The sequence below is a fragment of the Pezoporus wallicus genome, unplaced genomic scaffold (assembly GCF_028554395.1).
Source record: "Pezoporus wallicus isolate ANWC-B61680 ecotype Strahan unplaced genomic scaffold, APGP_CSIRO_Pwel_v1 contig_6354, whole genome shotgun sequence".
Taxonomy (NCBI): Eukaryota; Metazoa; Chordata; class Aves; order Psittaciformes; family Psittacidae; genus Pezoporus; species Pezoporus wallicus.
In genome coordinates, this window is record NW_026638688.1 from 2,450,306 (window position 1) to 2,467,745 (window position 17,440).

Genomic DNA, 17,440 nt, shown 5'->3' on the forward strand with positions numbered 1-17,440 from the left:
GCACAGACCCAGTGCATCATCTATAAACTGCAACTCAGAGCAATAAGCAGGGAGGCATCCTCTACCCTGTCACAACCAACCTCTTCTTTCAGGCTCCTGGGCAGAGAGTCAAGGAGAACCCTCTCTGCTGAGAGTGATGGGGAAGAAGCACTCTGCCCTCCCAAAAATCATCGTCTTCTCATTTTCCCTGATGTGGAACAAATGTTGTTAACAAAAACTGATCTTCCCATCTCAGAAGAAAGATTAATACAGAGGAATGAAAAGGACTCCGGAAGGCTCAAGCTCAGTAGGTCTATAAGAAAACTAGTTGCTCCATCTGGGAAGTTATTCTGTGATTCTTCTGCTATAACTGTTATTCTTTGCTGCCAATATCTTTGTCCCTTGCCAGAGTCCACCATGCCTCCTACAGCTGACCTGCCCCAGAGCTGAAATGCCCCCTACACTCATCCTGTGTGCAGAAGCACACAATGGAAAGGAGGCATCATATCCCTCTGTGAATGACACAGGTGGTGCTGTGCAGGGTCCATCCACCAGTGGTGATCAGTGACTCACAGACACCAGATTTTGGGGGGAAGCAACGGGGTTATCCAAAACTTTTCTCATGCTGAGTAGCCCCAGGATGCAGCCTGGCCTCCAGCTGTGGACCAGCCTGTGGCTGGACTCAGCTGCACATGTGCATGGGAGGTTGCATGGCTGCTTCCCAGTGCATTCAGTTGTCTTTTCCCAAAACCCAGACCCCAGATAAGACAAAAGCGGTTCATCGAACTACCATGTGAGCCCTTTGAAGAATTCACTGAACACCTCCACGTCCCAGCCAACACAAGCTTTCCAAGCTTTTTCTGTCCTATAGGGAGCACAGTTTACACACGAAGTAAGACTGCCAGATCACACACTGACTGGCCAGCTGCATCCTCTGTCCCTCAGCTCAGCAGCTTGCTGAAAGGGCAGTGCAACCATCACCTGCACAGACCTCGGCAAACCAGCCAGGTGGCTGAAAGCATGGCGCTCCTCCAGAGACTGCAAACCTGCCTCAGATACGTGCAAAGAGATAGAAGCAATATCTGGCTCACCCTTCCCTTGTCCACGAAACATAGTCCATGCACCATCCACATCCTTTGCCCCTCAGCAGGAAGCAGGTAGGGTCACTGTGGCAGGGCTGCCTAGTGAGGGTGTGCAGCATCCTCAGCTCCCAACAGCTCCCATGGGAGTAGAGCCAGCCCCAGGCACTGCTCACCCATCCACAACCTTGCTGGGACTGAGGGCCAGCATCACTCGTCTCACCCATGCTTCAGCGCTGTGCCCATGCACGTCCACAGGAATCCCAATCCTCATCCTTTGGCCAAGATAATTTCTTGACCTTTAGGATTTTGGGACCTGTAATGATTCCTGTGGTTTGTGCAATGGTACAGGTACAGGTTGCTAATTCATGGTCTGCAATAAACTCCAGCCTCACCAAGATAGGTCACTGACCTTGAAGAATTTGTCTATTTTGCTAAGGTTGATTCTCTTCTTGGCATCCAACTTGTAAATGTTGCTGACATTCCCATCCATGAGATACAGGCCAAACCCCATCACCTGCAGAAGACAGGAAGGTTTCATTAGCTTGAAGTCAGTAGCACAAGTTAAAGACAGTTCTCCATCACTTAACATGAGGAAAGACCATTTCAGGCTCCTGTACCACCTGAGACTGTATAGAACATGCACATATCTGCAAGGATGTACATGGTAGATGGAGGACACATGATGGATTGCTTCTGTTTTCTGTGTAAAAACACACAACATTAACTTTGGCAATTTGTTCCTTCTCTCTCCCCATAACAACAGCCCAAAAGCAAACCTTTACTCCTGGAGAGGAATTGAAAACTTAAAATCTTGGATTGATTTTTTTCACCTTTAATTCAGTACAAATCGTTACAGATATTCAAACTATCCACATTATCTTTTAAAGAACCTTAGCTGACTCATGCCATAGTAATAAAGTTCTTATGGTAACAGTGACTGCAATCACTGTAGTAACTGGCTGACAGTAAGGACAAATATACAAAACATGTACTTAGTCCCAGGCAGGCAGAGCAACCTTGGGAAAGACTGGGGGAACAGACAGAGATGGAGATAGAGAAGAGCATAGGAAAGGGAAAGAGGAGGAATACTTCTATGTGGGAATATGGAAGAAGGCCAGAAAGGACAGTAAAGAAATGATGGGAGAAGGTCCAAATTAGAGCAGGAACAGAGGCAGCTCATGGCACTGCCCAACAGAGGTGTCATATCAGGCACTGGGGTGAGACATCTCCAACCCATGGCCACATCCAGACTGTTCAGCCACAAAGAAGTGAATATGGGAGGACTGAGGTATGGCAGCAGAAGATACAGAGTGACAGAGATCAGAAGGGAAACAGGAAGAGGACAAAGGCAGATTTGGTGCTGAATGCAGATGCTCTTTCTATGTCATAACTAACTCGTGTGTCCAGAGGATACAGGCTCTACAGAGAAGGGATGTGTGTAAACCCAAAGGAGCAAAAAGTAAAAAGAAAAATAAGAGAAACATAGCCCTGGAGGGAATTTCATTTTACTAAAATAAAAGTGAAACTACACAAGCACCCAGCCTCATAAGAACGGCCAAACCTCACCTTTAAGAGCATGTGTTTCTCACTGGGAGTGAGATACATCTTGTTTTCATAGTAATCCACACAGATGTTGACAATATCAGCTAGCAGTTCCTCATAGCCAGGGATGACCTCTAGTTGCTGGTGCAGACACTGAAACATCAACAGGGGCCACATTATCCACATGGACAGAGGAATAGCAGAAACCAGGGGAGAAACGTATTTGAAGGATTAAGAGTGGAATGGTAAAAGGTTTCTTCAAACCTCACCTGTGTGTTTTAATTCAGTTACCAGCAGAAGATTAACCTCACAGTACCACCTATATGGAACAACCTGCTTTCTGCAGGACAGTTTCCCCCTTCAGACTGATCACGACAGCCAAACAGCAGACAGTAAGATGTAAAGGAAGATGCCTCAGAGCAGACTTTCTGTCTCTTTCCTGTCTTTGAGCAGTACCTAATTAGCAGAAGCTATAGAGCCAGTGGAGTGTGGAGGGCCAAGGGGGCTGATCTGCAATTCCCATGCAGTTGCAGATGCGGACTGGATGGATTTCCTGAGGAAAATGGGAAAAAGTTCTGGCAGAAACTTCCCCTTCAAGAGCTCTTCTTACATCTTTTAGATCATCTTTGTCTTGTCATAGAGACCTTCAAAACCACTCAGGATGAACCATGAGAAGGAGATACTGCTAGAGTTACACAGCCTGACCAGAAGACCATCAGAGTCAGTGGCAATGACTCAACAGCTATGGCCAAATTCTGGCCTCGAGTGCTGTCAGCCATGGCACAATCACTGCCTCTCTCTGCTCACAGAAAGGTTAAGTGGTTCAGAGAAAAGGGACCTGCCTGTGTGATGCGGTTGTGGTTTGCCAGGAACATGGAGAGGTTCTGGGACTCCTGGATGGACTGGGGGTCTGCCATCTTTCGCAGGAACTGGGCAGCTCTGCAAGGGAGAAATCCAAGGTCACCGAGGATCACTCACCCAGTGTGAGACTCACCATCCATCTTCCCTGTTTGACCTGCAGCTGCAACGCAGCAGCCTCAGACTCCCCTACAGTACAGCTCTGCTTTCCTTTCTTTACCAAGAGGGAACTGAAACACTGCAGGGCTCAGAGATTTGCCTAAACTCACAAAGGGAGCCTACAACAGCACAGAAACCCAACCTCCAGCCGCGTGCACCTGCCATCATTGCGGGCATACCAGGCACACTGCTGTGCTCACTCCTGTTTCTCACCTCTTGTAGGCAGAATGGTCATTTTTAACGCTGCACTTCATATTCTTCAGCTCATCCAGGACAGCAAACATGTTAATGAACTTGCCCAGTGTGAGGAGATAGGCCTCGGAGACAAAGTCCTTCCTCCGCTCAGCATGGCACAGGCGCTTCACCTCGCTGCAGAACCGCTCGATAGCCTTGCGCTGGAAGGAAGCAGGACAGGGTCATCACAGCTTTGACATCCTATGGTCATCTCATCACCATTGGGACCCCCTTCACCCACCCACCACCTCCTTCCTTTAACAAAAGCATTTTTCTGCTGGGGCTGGAGGCTCCACCATGAACCAAAGCTGCGTAACAAATCACTGTAGACAAACACCCGCAGTGCTGGAGGGGAGAAGGTGGCTGGAACCCTCTATCTGTGCCTGCCTTGAGTATTGCGTGTTCTGCAAAATCAGGCTCCAGGTTTTTAGGATGGGCATAAAGACCTTACAGGATATATAACCTAAAACCGGTGGTGAAACCCAGCTGCAGCCAGCTATAAACACAGCAGGTGATGGGGAAAGGTCCCCAGAGCCCACAGCAGCTCAGTGCTTGCCACGTGGGCACTGCTCTGTTGGGATCTAAGCAGTATTTTGTTAGGTGCCTCAAGTGTAGCAACTGCTAAATTTAAGCTCTGGTGCTCTTTGGCTGCCCCCCGAGTTCAGGCGGCTGTAAGCACATCCCTGCTCCTGCTGGCACAGCAGGAGCGTGTCCAGCTGTATGGCTGCATCCCACCACCCCAGGCACCAGCTGCATCACCAGCCCTTGGCTCTTCCTGTCTTTGCTTCAGAGGGAGGAGTAGAAGAGCGAGCTGTGCTGGCACTGATGGAGAAACAGCTCTTCACATCCAACAGACAGCACGCAGGAAAAACAGGAGCCTGTGCTGCCTGTTAGCTCCACATAGTGGGGACTCTGGGCCTTCATGAACTGCAGGGGATGAGGTGTGCTCATTCCCAACTCGTATACAGGATTCTGGGGATGAGTAAGGGACACACATTTTCCTTCAGAGAGGTCTCAGGTATCTGTTGGTGGCTGCAAGGAAGAGACTTAGGGGCTTGGGGACTCTCCAAGCTGGCCTGGCAGGCAAGTGCCTATCTATTTGACCACTTACTTGAAAATACATGAACTTCATCAGCTTGGTGACTTCTGGCTCCAGGACTTCCACTGTCTTCTCATAAATCTCCACTCGGTTTGGCTGTTCGTTGCACTTCACCTGCATTGCAAAGACAAATCATTCTTGTCAGCACCGGTTTCTAACACAGCCATGGACTGCAGCAACCACCATCTTCTTGTTTCAGAGTGAATCCTGTCCCCATCTGAGGACAATGGAGGAGCTCAGAGGGAGCTTTTTCCTGGGGCAAGTTGTCATCCGTCTCATTTCCAACAGTCAGGTGACAGCAGAAGGGGCTATTTCTCAGGTGTGAAATTCTCTTCATGCATTATAAACAGCCTCAATCCTGACTCCGAGAAATAAGTCTTCTAAATGCATTTGTCTGGGGTAGAACACATGCAATACGGAGTCTGGACATGTTACATAATGTGGGGATGTTATATTATAATATTATCTGAGACACTGCATTGTAAAGACCCATGGACACACGAGGCACCACGCTATGGCTCTGCTATAGCCTTGCTGGGATAACTTGCTTCTGCTGCTGACCAACAACTTGGGCGTGTATGTGGCTACCAGCAATGAAGTGAGTCACGTTCACTGGCATCCTAGGAAGCTAAATTGAAGTTCCCCAGTTGTCATCCATCTCATTTCCAAGCAGTTACTTGGAGTCACTGCCAAACTTTCAGGGAAAACCCCAACTGCCCAGGGCAATGCATGCTGCTGTCCTCCTCTGGTTTTGTTTTCAGCTGTTGCTGACACAAGGCTGTGAAGGGTTTGACAGCTCTGATGCAAATTTAGTATCCCAGCAGCTGATGAGGGAACAACTCAGCCAGCTTTACACGTGGGAAGATGTAAAAGTAGCTTTGCCCTCCCTGTAGTGAGGCATGTAATGTCCCTACTCTGGTGTTTCAGACCGCAGTCAGGCAATATTGATGGCCATGAGGATGCAGCTCACAGCAGGGAGGTGTACGTTTAGGTGTAGGCTCTGCTCTTCACCTCAAAAACCAGTCTCTGATGTGGTACAGAGAGGTACATGACCAAGCAGCCAAGCTTTGGGGCTGGGGACAGGACCCCTGCCTGCAGCCATGTCCCCCATGGCAAAGTGCAGGGGTCACTGCAAGATCAAAACTGATGACTCTGTAAATGAACCCTATACCATGGTATTGTCTGCTCCTCCGTCACATGTGGCATTGTCTGCAGCCCCAGTGGGGAGAATGGGCCAGGGAGCAGGGACCCCGCAAGCTGTGCATAGACAGGCACAAACATAGTGGTGACCAGGATGGGAGGACACTAAAACAGGTTAACTGTGGCACTCTTGCCATCAGCTCAGCCACAACACACCTTCTGTTATTACAGCCAGAGAGGCAGCAACAGCACAACATCAAATATAAATGGGAGAGAAGCAAACATCCAATCAGCAGCAGAAATCTCCCCATAGTGGGGTCTCATGGGACCATCAGCAGACTATAACCCGAGGGGAGCTGAGGTTTGACCTTTCCCGGGGAATCACAAACACAGCCATTGCCAGCCATGTGAAAATATTTGTTCGTGGCTCCATGGAAGCGCTACAAACCCTTTTATCTGCAGGGTTAATGGAAGTGCACTGCACCCACCCAAGTGCACCATCAGTTGGTGTTATTGCAGCGATCCAGCACGTGTTCACACTGCGGAAGACAAGCTCCGAGCTGGAGTCTGAATCACCATGTGGGCAACCTTACTCATGTCTGTAGGTGTTTGCAGGATGAAGCCACCAAAATTCAGGCTGGAGAGAGAAGGACTAGAAAACAGTTGAAGCAGAACTAGCAGCAGAGATGGAGAATGATCAAAACTGGGGGAGATCAGGATCCTCTGGTGTATCAGCAGCAAAAAAAGGCATTTGGGGAAATGCTTCTGGTGTGTCAAGGTGCTTCTTCATATGTCTTCACATAACACCCACAATCTGGGACTCGCATGGGAGCAGAGAGAGCATCCCGGCAGTTTGGGATGCTGAAACCTGCCCCAGCTGCCTAATCTGCTCTGTGCAAGTCAGGGAGAGCCTGAGTCTGCCACGTATCAAGAGGTTCTGCTGTTTTCATCCCAGGCTGCCTGGGCTCCCTTCTCCACACAACACAAGAGTCCCACTCGGCACTGGGGCTATTTTTAACCGAAGCTGAAGTTCCTGATACCACACAATGGTAATCAGGAGAATGTGATATAAACCAGATCTGATGAGTTTACACTCAACTTCCAAAACCTAACTGCCTTTTTCTGAAGTAAACTCCATCGCCCAACACCAGGAGAGAGAAAAATATTCAAGCAGTGCATTGGGAAGGAAATAACCACACTGCTGTAGTTAAAGCAAAGCCTACCCATTCTCCAGACAGAGGAGTGGATAAAGACCCAAGTGACAAAATACAGCATTATCCTCAGCTCTGGATCAGAGCTCTGCTCAGCCTAGTCCTGTTGGCAGCTGTAGGACAAACAAGCTGGTACTGTGGGGATGAAATAACTTCAGATGTGGTTGCTCTGGGGAGCAGGGGAGGGGTTCAGGAAACTAGGAAATGCATATAAAGGCAGCTGGGTTGTGGTGAGTGTGACTGAGCTGAGAGGTGCTGTTAGGGGGTCAGGGACAGAGCCTCATCTATACATGATATTGCTCTTCAACATCATACATCTACACAGAGTTGCTCTGCAACTCTGAGGTTGCAAAGCAGATATCCTTTGCTAGGACAGCAGCACAGATCTGCTCCTTAAATGGTTACCAGCTCCTGAGGCTGGTGGTTGAGACTCTGGTGGGGAGAAGACCATTTGAAGAGTCAGGGGTCTCTCATTGCAGCACCTCTGTTTTCTTCAGTCTTCTCTGCTCTTTTGTTCTCTGTCTCCAGCCCAAACTAACCCACACTAAGAACAAAAACAGTGAGGTGTTCTGAGAACATTCCTGCCTGGGAAATGGCTTGAGTACCTGGGGGATGGCTCGTGAGCAGCTCCTCCATGTGTAAAGCATCACAGCGTACTCATGGCCTTCTTCCAGCATTTCATTCTGAAAGACAAAGAGAGGTGTTGCTGGGGCAGGGCACACACCAAAGGCTCAGCATCAGTGGGGCAGCCCTCAGGACTCACCATGCTGGAGTGCACCGTTGCCTGCTCGATGTACCTGGCAATGCCGGTCACAAAGGCATTTCTGTCTTCAAAGTTTGTGTCAAAGTTAGCCTGTGGGTGGAAGAGACAGGCAGGTTAACGTACAGCTGGTGGTTTGCTCACCTGACATAGTCCAACATGGGATGTGTTGGCAAAAAGAATCAATAGGGCTTCTGGGGCATGGGAGCAGCTTATGGGCAATTTGAGGTGCTGTGCCTCTATGTCTGAAGTAGATTCATACATGCAGCCTGAGAAGCTTCTGAATCACACATGTTCATTAAAGGAAATCCTGCAGATTCTATGTGTGAAAATGTGGCAACCAAAACTGACAAACCCTTGTAAAATTAAGCCAGACTCAGCTGGGGATCAGCTACAGGGAACTGCAGCCACACCAGAGAGCAAATCCACAGCAATTGTTCTAAGGATTTTAGGTGGGTAACTCATTAATTTCCATTTGTGTCCTGGCTGCTAGGGAAACACCACATCCTGTCAGCAGGAATGGTAAAGAATAAACACACAGAAAGGGCAGGGAGTGGGAAGTCTGGAAAACATAAATATGAACGTCAGCACTCATCCAGGTGCTGTTATCAGTGCTAGCACTGCTCTGGCAAGCAGATGCTTTGGGACAAACAGCTGATTTGGAAGCTGAACTACTACTTGGGTCAGGCCAGGGGACTAAGTGCAGAGAAAGGCAGGGTATGAACAAGCACCTCCTCATCTCCTCTGTGCACCAAGTGCCCATTCACATGCTCTGTGCTCAGGCAGCTTCCTCTGTGAGGGCTGGCTGGTGCTGTCTACTGGAGGGCAGAGTCCCAAGCACTCAGAGCTGCTCCTTGCAATGGCATTAGCATTGCAGTGACCACACTCACCTCGATAACTGATTTCCTGAGTGGAAAAACCAGGAGCACAGACCCACGGCCACAGGGCTACTCTTCTTAGTGCCTCCGGGACATCACATATGACCAATGTGACAACAACAAAAGCTGAGGCTGCCTATGTATTTCTGGTTAGCAAGGGAGAGGGCTACACACAAACCCAGTGTGATGAGGAAACAGGCTTGGCCAACACCTTGATACCCAGTTTAAAGGAGGTTTTTAGCCCCAGCTGTGTGCACACATGGCCCTGAAAGGAGGCTGTGCCATAAGGCCTGATCCTGAGCCCCTCAAAAGACATAAGCCAGCATAGACTAAATATTTATTGAGAGAAGAGATAAGCAAAAAATATCAAGATCTTCCAGGAAGAGATGAAATTTGAACTGCCCAGAACTGCCTCTGGGTCTGATAGCCCATAGAGATACTAATGCTACTGAATGAGCCCGCATTTGACCTGCTGAAAGAGATACTGTAATTTCAGACCCCTGTGTGCACAGCACTGCAATCACTGTGCGGGTGTATTTATACACTGCCATGGGCAAGTCCACGAATTCCGGAGTAGCAGGATGGAGAAAGTAGCCCCATATTATATTTAACCCTGGGTGTGTGCTATAGGGAGGGTGTGGTAGACAAGCAGCCAAGGCATCCTGCTGTGGATCTGAAAGCAGGAGGTTGAGCCTTGCACTGGGCTCATGCCAAGCTTTGCTTGGTCAGTGCAGCTGCAGCTAAATCTGTGGCTGTTCAAGGCAGAGAAGTGATTCCAGTGACTGCCCTCCCTTGCATGCCACTGGCTCCCCAGACCAGCAGCTCCAGCTGTGTAACGGCAAAGGCCAGCCAAAGGCAGGCAGAACGTTGATTCTGACCTTAGATGCGTGCACTGCCATAAAAAGGAAGCACAGAACTATGTGCACAATAAAACATCGCTGAGAACTTTCTGCTGTTATCACAAATCTTACCTCCTGCTTCCTACCCATTCAAGCACTCTGGCCGTCATTTTTAACTTCCCTATGTCTTGCTCAGCCTTAACGATGCCTTTCACCAGTCCCAAGTGCTTTCCTTTTAAAGGCTTTGGGAACAGCTTTGTGGCTAGATCTGTTCTGAATGTTTCCTTAAACACACTGAACCCAGGATGTTTTCTGCTAGTTCTCACAGCACCACGTGCCCCTGTGCTTTGTGTGAGCTAAAGAACAACGCTCCCTGCCCTGCCACATCCGGAGGTGAAGGTACCTGGTACATGATGGAGGATGGAGGCGGTTCGATGCATGGCTGCTGGTCCGGCAGAGGCAGCTCCTCCAGCAAGTCCACGTTGGACAAGGCATCCTCTAGCGTGACGTGAGTGGTCATGGTTCTGGATGTTCAGTCTCCACACTAAATGCAAAGGAAAATAGGTGATACAGACAGCAGCCAGAAGACCGAGTGGAAAAGTGCCAAAGGACAAAACCAGAACCACGACTGGTTGGCACTGCAAGGAGACATGATCCCAGTTTATCTTGTTTTCCTTTTCTTGTGTATTTAACCTACATCTCTATGCCATCTCTCCTTCCAAGATTCAACAGCAGAGTAGAAATGCAGAATAAGAGGAACACAACTACCCACCCATGCCCTTCTCTGCTAACTCTATGCAAAACTGTTTGAGACAGAGAACTGCTGGGTGCTGCCGTGCAGCTTTAGCAGCCCCAAGTGAAAGCATATGCTCCAGAATGCAAAGTGGTGTCAAAAATACCTCTTGAAGCAGCACAATTAGAGAAGTCTGACTGATGCTGACACTCACATGCTCTCCTTCTCACACACATGAACGGCACTGGAAACTGTAAACAACAACCTGCATTCTCAAAGGTGAACTGGAAAGGATGGAGTGCTGCACAGGCTGGCTGTGGCACTGCAAGCAGCAGAAAAAGAAGTTGTTGTTGTTGTTAAAGAGCATTTCCTTGCTTTTAGTTCACAGGCAGTGTCCCCTGCCCGGTCCTGGGCTGCCAACAGGGCCATTTGCACATGAAATAAAAAGCAAGGGGAAATGTTTCTGACATCTCACTGGCACTTACCCCAGGCAGGCTACCTAATGGGAACCAAACCTCTATGTCCTTATTGCCTCTGCCATTCACCTTCACTGGAAGTGCACAAGCATGGAGGGACGGCTGCTGTCACACAGGCCGAGCGCTTGTATAACCACAGTCACAGGGCTTCCCCAGTTAATACCTAATCCATGTGCAATAGCTGTGGCTGACCTAGAGCTTAGGTCTCCTAGAAAAACACCCCCTGCATTTACATGTTTGCAGAGGGAAAATGCTTTAATATTGTCATGTCACTCAATTAATAGAACACCCTTTTTTTCCCCCACTCAGCCTGTCTAGTTTCAAATGCAAGCCATCAGTTTTATCACTATAATCTGCAAGACAGTGGAGCTCTCTGTTATCAAAGTCCCCATCAAGATACTCACACATTTCATAAAGCACCCTGCAACCTGCACTTCGGCTCAGGCAAGCAGACTGAGCTCTTTGCCTGTCTCGTTACAGAACACATTTTCCAATCCTTTAATCATCTCTTTGGCTTTTCTCTAAGCTTGATCCCATTTTCAAGCTTTTTTTGCTGAAGTGCAGACACCGTAGCAGGACACAAGGCTCCAGTGGCGTCTCCACAAGGACCAGATACAACAGCAATATAACCTCCCTCCTTGCATACAATCACACCAGTTCCTTTGGTCACAACAGCATCTCTGTAGGTGCTCATATTCAGCCCATTATCTGTTACAAATCCCTTAGGTCCTCTTTCTTCTTTTAGTTGAGTCATTGTTTCCAAGAATATACGTTTGCTTTTCATTCCTAGCACTGGGAGCATGAAAGGACAATGACTTCAGGACATCCATAGATAGACACACATTCAGCCAGCAAGGACCACGGCCAAGGGGGATGCACACTCTGTGTATTCCCAGGGCAGCTTCATGTTGGGTGATGAGAGGGATGAGTCTGCTGCTGTGCCTCTTGTCATCATTTATGCCTGCATGCATGGGCTGCAAGAATATGTATGAGCCTGGTAAAACCCATTCCACCTCCACAAATGCCTCCCCAAGGTATCAGGCAGCTGAGAAACAGGTTTGGTTTTACCTGCAGCTGAAGCACCATGAAATAAGTGCCTGGAAAAAATAAATCTCAAGCAGCCTTTTCCCTACACACCCAAATTTTGTTTCTTTCCTCACCCCTCTTTGTTAAAATGGTTTCCTGTTACAAATTGTAGCAACCGTCAAAACTAGACATTACATCCTGGCACCCCGTAGGCAGAAGCAGCTTCCTCCCTGCCTGCAAGCACCATGTGCTGCTCTGCACCAGGCTGGCGGCTCAACTGGCCCAGCTCCATGGACCTCCTCTGCTGCCCACTGCTCCCCACCACCATCCTCCAGTGCCTTAAGACTCACCTCTGGGTTCCCAAAACAACACCCCCGGTACTCACAAATGTGTCATTACATACTTCAGGCTTGGGAAGACAAAACCCTTCCATTTTACAGCTTTGAGGCTGTAGCTGGTTACTTGGGATCATTTCTTATTTTTCTGTATATCAAATTCTAAGGCCACTTGTACAAGGTGTTTGCTGTAATCAAAGATGCTTCTCCAATAACCCAGTAACCCTGTGAGACCCAAATTCGGTGTCAGGGTCCTGCTGTGCTGCGCAGTGCACTAACCTGCAAGACTAACCCAGTCCCTGCCCTAAAGATCTCGCACTTAGAGGAAGGGAGGCAGCATGTAGAAATACATGAACAGGAAAGGAAGTGTCAAACTATAGCAAATGATGGGTGCAATCTTCCGGCAGCCCTCCCTGAGCTTTGCCATGGCTGAGCAAAATGCAGGAATCTGGACATGTATGGAAAAATTACACAGACTTTGAGGGTTTAATAGAGGAGTCTTGATGGGGACTCCCGATTTCCATTCTGCACCCTCTTAAGTCCAACAGTTAAACCAACAGAGACTACAGGGAGGAATGTGGACTGCCAGGACCTTCCCTACTCATGCATATAGCGTAGTGCAATGGACAGCAACCTCACAGCTGGCGCATGTGGTGGAGGGGATACTGGTCCAAGGCCAACAGACCTTGATCATCACCCCAGACCATTCACAGAGGAGCAGCCTTGAGAGGTTCCCAAGGTACCAAGGCTCCTCCCCTGCTCCTTGGGGTGGCCGTAGGGGTTGTGGGAGCCCTACTTTTGGTTGGGGTCCGCTGCCAGTCATGAGCATCTAGGAGTTTGATGGGGTGTGCACTGGTACAAAGGCTCTGAAGGCATCAGAAGTTGCTTGGCATGGTTCATGGGGTGCTTCATGGTATCTCCCCACCACAGGGACTGCCTGAGAGAGCTGAAAGGGGAAGTCCTGCTGCCTCACCTTCCTGCAGAAAGGTTTCTAACACAAACATACTGGGGCTGCCCCAGCAAATACAGCTTCATCCTTTCGGTCCAGCAATGAGGAGGGCAGTGACCAAGCAGCTCCAGCCCAGGGAAGATGGGGATCCCTGGGGACACTCATCAGAAAGTCCTCATTAAGCCTTAACCACCATCCACCACCTGGGCCTCAGGGCAGAGGTGGCTGTGCTGGGAAGAGGAGAGTTAGCCCATCTGAAAAGTCTTTTCCAACCTCATTGATTGTATGATTCTATGGTGGTGGTTTGCCAGCAGCACTTCAGTGCACGTGGTCATGAGGCCAGGGGCTGCACCACCCATGAGCAGCCTGCTCAGGAACGGGGCTTTTCTGCTGCTACGGCATGTGAACACAGAAAGCACATCCTGCCTGAGCAGCCTCAAACACAGCCACACGGGCTACTCTGAGCTGTCTCATGAAACTACTGTTCTCTCCATATCCTGCCACTGGTCAGAGGGGCCAAAGCCTCTCTGGTTCTACATGTTTTGGCAAAACTGAACAGGAATCTGGCAGAAGGCAACCCCACTCCAAGGGAACCCTGGAAAAAGATGCACCACCAGGCTGATTCTGCTAATAAGAGTTAGTGCTCAAGTGCAGTGCTGCCCACACTTTCTGCCCAGCTGTTGCAGAAACTTCCTCTCTCCATCCCATGTTTCCATCCCTTCTGGTCATCTCTTAGACCTTCTAAAGCCAAATGGTCACACGGAGGCACTGGGGCTTCTAGACACTACAAGGAACTGGCCATGTGGAGTCCACGCACAGAGCATGGCCCCACCACCCCAAGACTGAAATTAAGAGCTCCCGACACAGTGACTCTGTTGTGGCAGCAGCCTGGAGGGCAGATTTAACAGATGGTGTAGGAATGCTTTAGAAAGACCGAGGGTGAACATCCCAGATGTCTGAACTCGCAGGGCAGGTCCTACCTTCCCCATCAAAATGCTTGCCCAGAAGTATCGGTGCAACATCATCCTCTCTACAGCGAGAGGAACAAAGATGATGTTATTGTTAGAGCAGCTCAGGGGAACAAAGAAAGACTTTTAAAAGCAGGGTAATGATGAATACGTTGCATGCATGTGTGCTCCGCTTCGAAGCTGAGAGCTCTGGGGAAGTGGTCCAGGCTCTTTCGGATTTCAGCTTGCCTGCTCTTACAGCAGACATCCACACTGGAGCTGCAGCAGCTGCCAAAAGCAGGAAAGGAGGCAAGGAAAAATGGGAATTGCCCAGGAGATTGGCAGTAAGACACGGTCCTAGCCCTGCAAGTCTGGGGTGAGACAAGCAGCAAAATGACTTTTGCTGTGGAGATGGCAGTGTAGAGAAGTAGGACAAACTTCTGCTGGTCACCTCCTGAGGATCTTGGATTGTTCTCCAGTCCCTGGGTAACCTGGGAATGTCACTTAATTTTTTTTTGCCCTGTCATAATGTTTCTCCTTCTTACTCCAAACTAGCATGTAACTAGTGGTCAGGAAGCATCCTGGCCCAATGAGTACCCCAGCAGGCTGATGCCTTGGGTGCATAAAAGCAGAATGTTTCTGGTACCTACTGCCTCACAACAAGAGAATAACTGCTCCTGGCCACTAACAGGTTTTAAGTCAAGAAGAACAACTTCAGGGTGCAAAAGTTTAGTTTGACCCTTGCCTAAAATGCATGGGATTAAAGTCCCTTGTGTTTTAGGATGCGTTTCATCAACCCCTTCTCTCCCACTGTAAGAATTACTTATAATTTCAACCACCACCACAGTCAGGAGAGGTTCTCTGCAGGAGCAAATAAACACAGCCAAAGATGAGGGAGGCTGGCAGAGCTGGGCTCCTGCCCTACACAGACACAGATGTTAATAACCATGAAATTACCCTTCCCATTAAAAAAGGAAGGCAAACTGCACGACTCCTGGAGCCAGTCTTCTGTATCTCCACTCTACATCTTCTGTCATTCCATTAGGGCCCAGTTCCAAGCATTTATGCCGCCTGTCTCTCAGCAATACAATTATTTTGGAATTTATTCTTTTTAGAATAACTTCATCATTTTATTTTTTATTTTTTTTTGTTTTGTTTTGTTTTTCTGGTGCCAAAGAAAGAAGGTCAGGAAGGAGGCACATACACAGATGTGGAAATTTCCCAATACAGCTGGGAAATTTAGAGCAAGTTTACAAGCAAGCCCACTGCTGCCAGTTACAGCGCTTCTTGGGAAATCAAATCATACAGGACAGCATTGTAAATTATTTATCTTCCAGAACCAGTCTTCCTATTTTTCATGCAAAGATGATGACTGTTTGTTAATAAAATTACCATCGTGAAATGAGCATTGCTCAAGAGACCCTGGTCAGAAAATGGAAGATTTTTCCATATTCCTCAGGCTTCATTAATAACAACTGTACAGAGAAAAGGAGAAACGAATTGTCCTTTGCAGGGAATTACCCTAGAATTATACGGCTGTGACAGACACCAAAACACCGGGCTAACCACCCCCCAGTGACTAACCCCAGACAACTGTCATCATGCAAAACACGAGGGTGCGCTTCCCTTCGGTGTCAGCGCAGGGCAGGAGGGATCCGGGAGGGTTTAGCGACTCGGCCGAATTCTTGGAGATCTTTGTGATCCAACCGCCCTCCGGCCAGGAACCCCCCGTGGAAAGCGGCAGATGGCGAAGGGGACAAGCTCTGCTGCTGGCAGCGTCCTCTGACAGCGCACACAACCGCCACCCTTCCCCCTTCTCCAAAACAACCCTGAGCACGCAGGCAGGTTTTAGCGTGTGCCTCTTGTTCTTCTCCTTATTCCTTCCCGGTCCTTCCAACCCGCAGATATTCCCTACAGAACGCATCCATTCCTCCCTCCCCAGGTGGGATGCGGCTGGCACGGCGCATTCCCAGCGTCTTCGATGGGAAGTTCTATACAAAGCCGCGCTGCCCGGGCCGCGCCTCGCTCCTGCCGGCCTCACGCACTGGGAGCTGCCGGCTTTGGAAGGGGAAGGTTTCACCGCCTCCAACCGAAGCCAAAGCACGACCCTGAGGGCTCATCTCCAGCCCCTCGCTCCCGGCCGTGGCTCAGACCCCGTCCCTTCCTCCTTCCCCATCCTCCCCCAGGGACACCATTTTTCCACACCACGGATGATGCGGACGCTGGCCATAGCCCCCGCCGGGGCCACCTTCAGCCTGCTCCATCCCCTCCATCGCTCTATCTCCCTGCGCCAGGCACTGCCGCGACTCAGCGCTGCCGCTGCCGCCCGCGGAGGGGCCTGCGGGGCCCTCCAGCACCGGGGCTTGGCACCTTCTCCCCGGCCTGGGAGCGCGGAGCCGGGATGCGGAGGAGGGGGATTTGCGCTATTTCCATCACCCCCCTCCCGGTGCTTTGCAGCGGCTGCGGAGAAGCTGAACGCTGCAGGTAGCTCTAAGCATTGTGGGATACAACCCCGCACATCCCGGCCCGCACGGGCCTCCCGCTCCCGCACCTGCCCCGCCGCTGCCCCGCGCTGAGCCCACCCGGCACGGCCGCAGGGTACCGGGAGCGGCGGCGGGCGCAGCCCCCGCGCAGCCCCGGAGGAGGAGGGTGGGCGGGTGAATGGGAGCGGGTAAGGCCGCGCAGCCCCCGCGCAGCCCCCGCGCAGTCCCCGCCGCTCACCTGGCGCTCCGCGGGTGCGATGCTCCGCTCCGCGGGATGCTCCGCGCCGCCCGCACAAAGAGCAGGAAATGGCTGCAGCAAGTGCACTTCCGCGGCTCTCCGCCGGCCCCTCCGCACGGCGGCGGGGGGAGCCCCGGCCCCCGCCGCGGGAAGGCGGCTCCTCCCCCGGGCAGCGCCGGGGCTGCGCGGCGGGGCAGGGGGGCCGCGTCCTCCCCTCCGCTGTTGCTGGCGGGGGGCGGCAGTGCGGCCCCCGGTGGGGAGAGGTAAAGCCGGTGTGAGGAGGAGGACGGGGCTGGGGTCGGCCGCCGCAGCCCCTCCACCCCCCGGTTTGATGCTGGGCGAGCGCATTTGGGTCCCTGAGATGGCAGGACCCGTGTGGAGTTCCCCATCGCCCCGTTGCTGGGATTGCAGGGTCTCAGGTGTCCAGCCTGCCTTCCCCACATCACCCTTCAGCTGTGCCTACCATTTTAAC

General features: G+C 50.5%; 1 protein-coding gene across 4 annotated transcripts in view; it reads right to left on the bottom strand.

Annotated features, from left to right (window-relative positions):
- CYFIP2 (cytoplasmic FMR1 interacting protein 2) overlaps positions 1-17,162 on the bottom strand; it is a 54,495-nt gene extending 37,333 nt beyond the window's left edge. For 2 of the 4 annotated variants that reach the window (XM_057411906.1, XM_057411904.1), the window contains exons 1-9: positions 16,969-17,161; positions 10,185-10,325; positions 8,068-8,157; positions 7,910-7,987; positions 4,966-5,067; positions 3,834-4,015; positions 3,446-3,542; positions 2,628-2,756; positions 1,471-1,575 (exon numbers count right to left, since the gene is read on the bottom strand). In XM_057411906.1, coding sequence (XP_057267889.1) covers positions 1,471-1,575; positions 2,628-2,756; positions 3,446-3,542; positions 3,834-4,015; positions 4,966-5,067; positions 7,910-7,987; positions 8,068-8,157; positions 10,185-10,301 — 900 coding nt within the window. In that variant the 5' untranslated portion in view covers positions 10,302-10,325; positions 16,969-17,161. Of the gene's footprint in view, positions 1-1,470; positions 1,576-2,627; positions 2,757-3,445; positions 3,543-3,833; positions 4,016-4,965; positions 5,068-7,909; positions 7,988-8,067; positions 8,158-10,184; positions 10,326-10,999; positions 11,108-16,968 lie in introns of those variants that run through there. The other 2 variants (XM_057411907.1, XM_057411905.1) reach the window with 2 other exon arrangements.
- Positions 17,163-17,440: the final 278 nt, after the last annotated feature.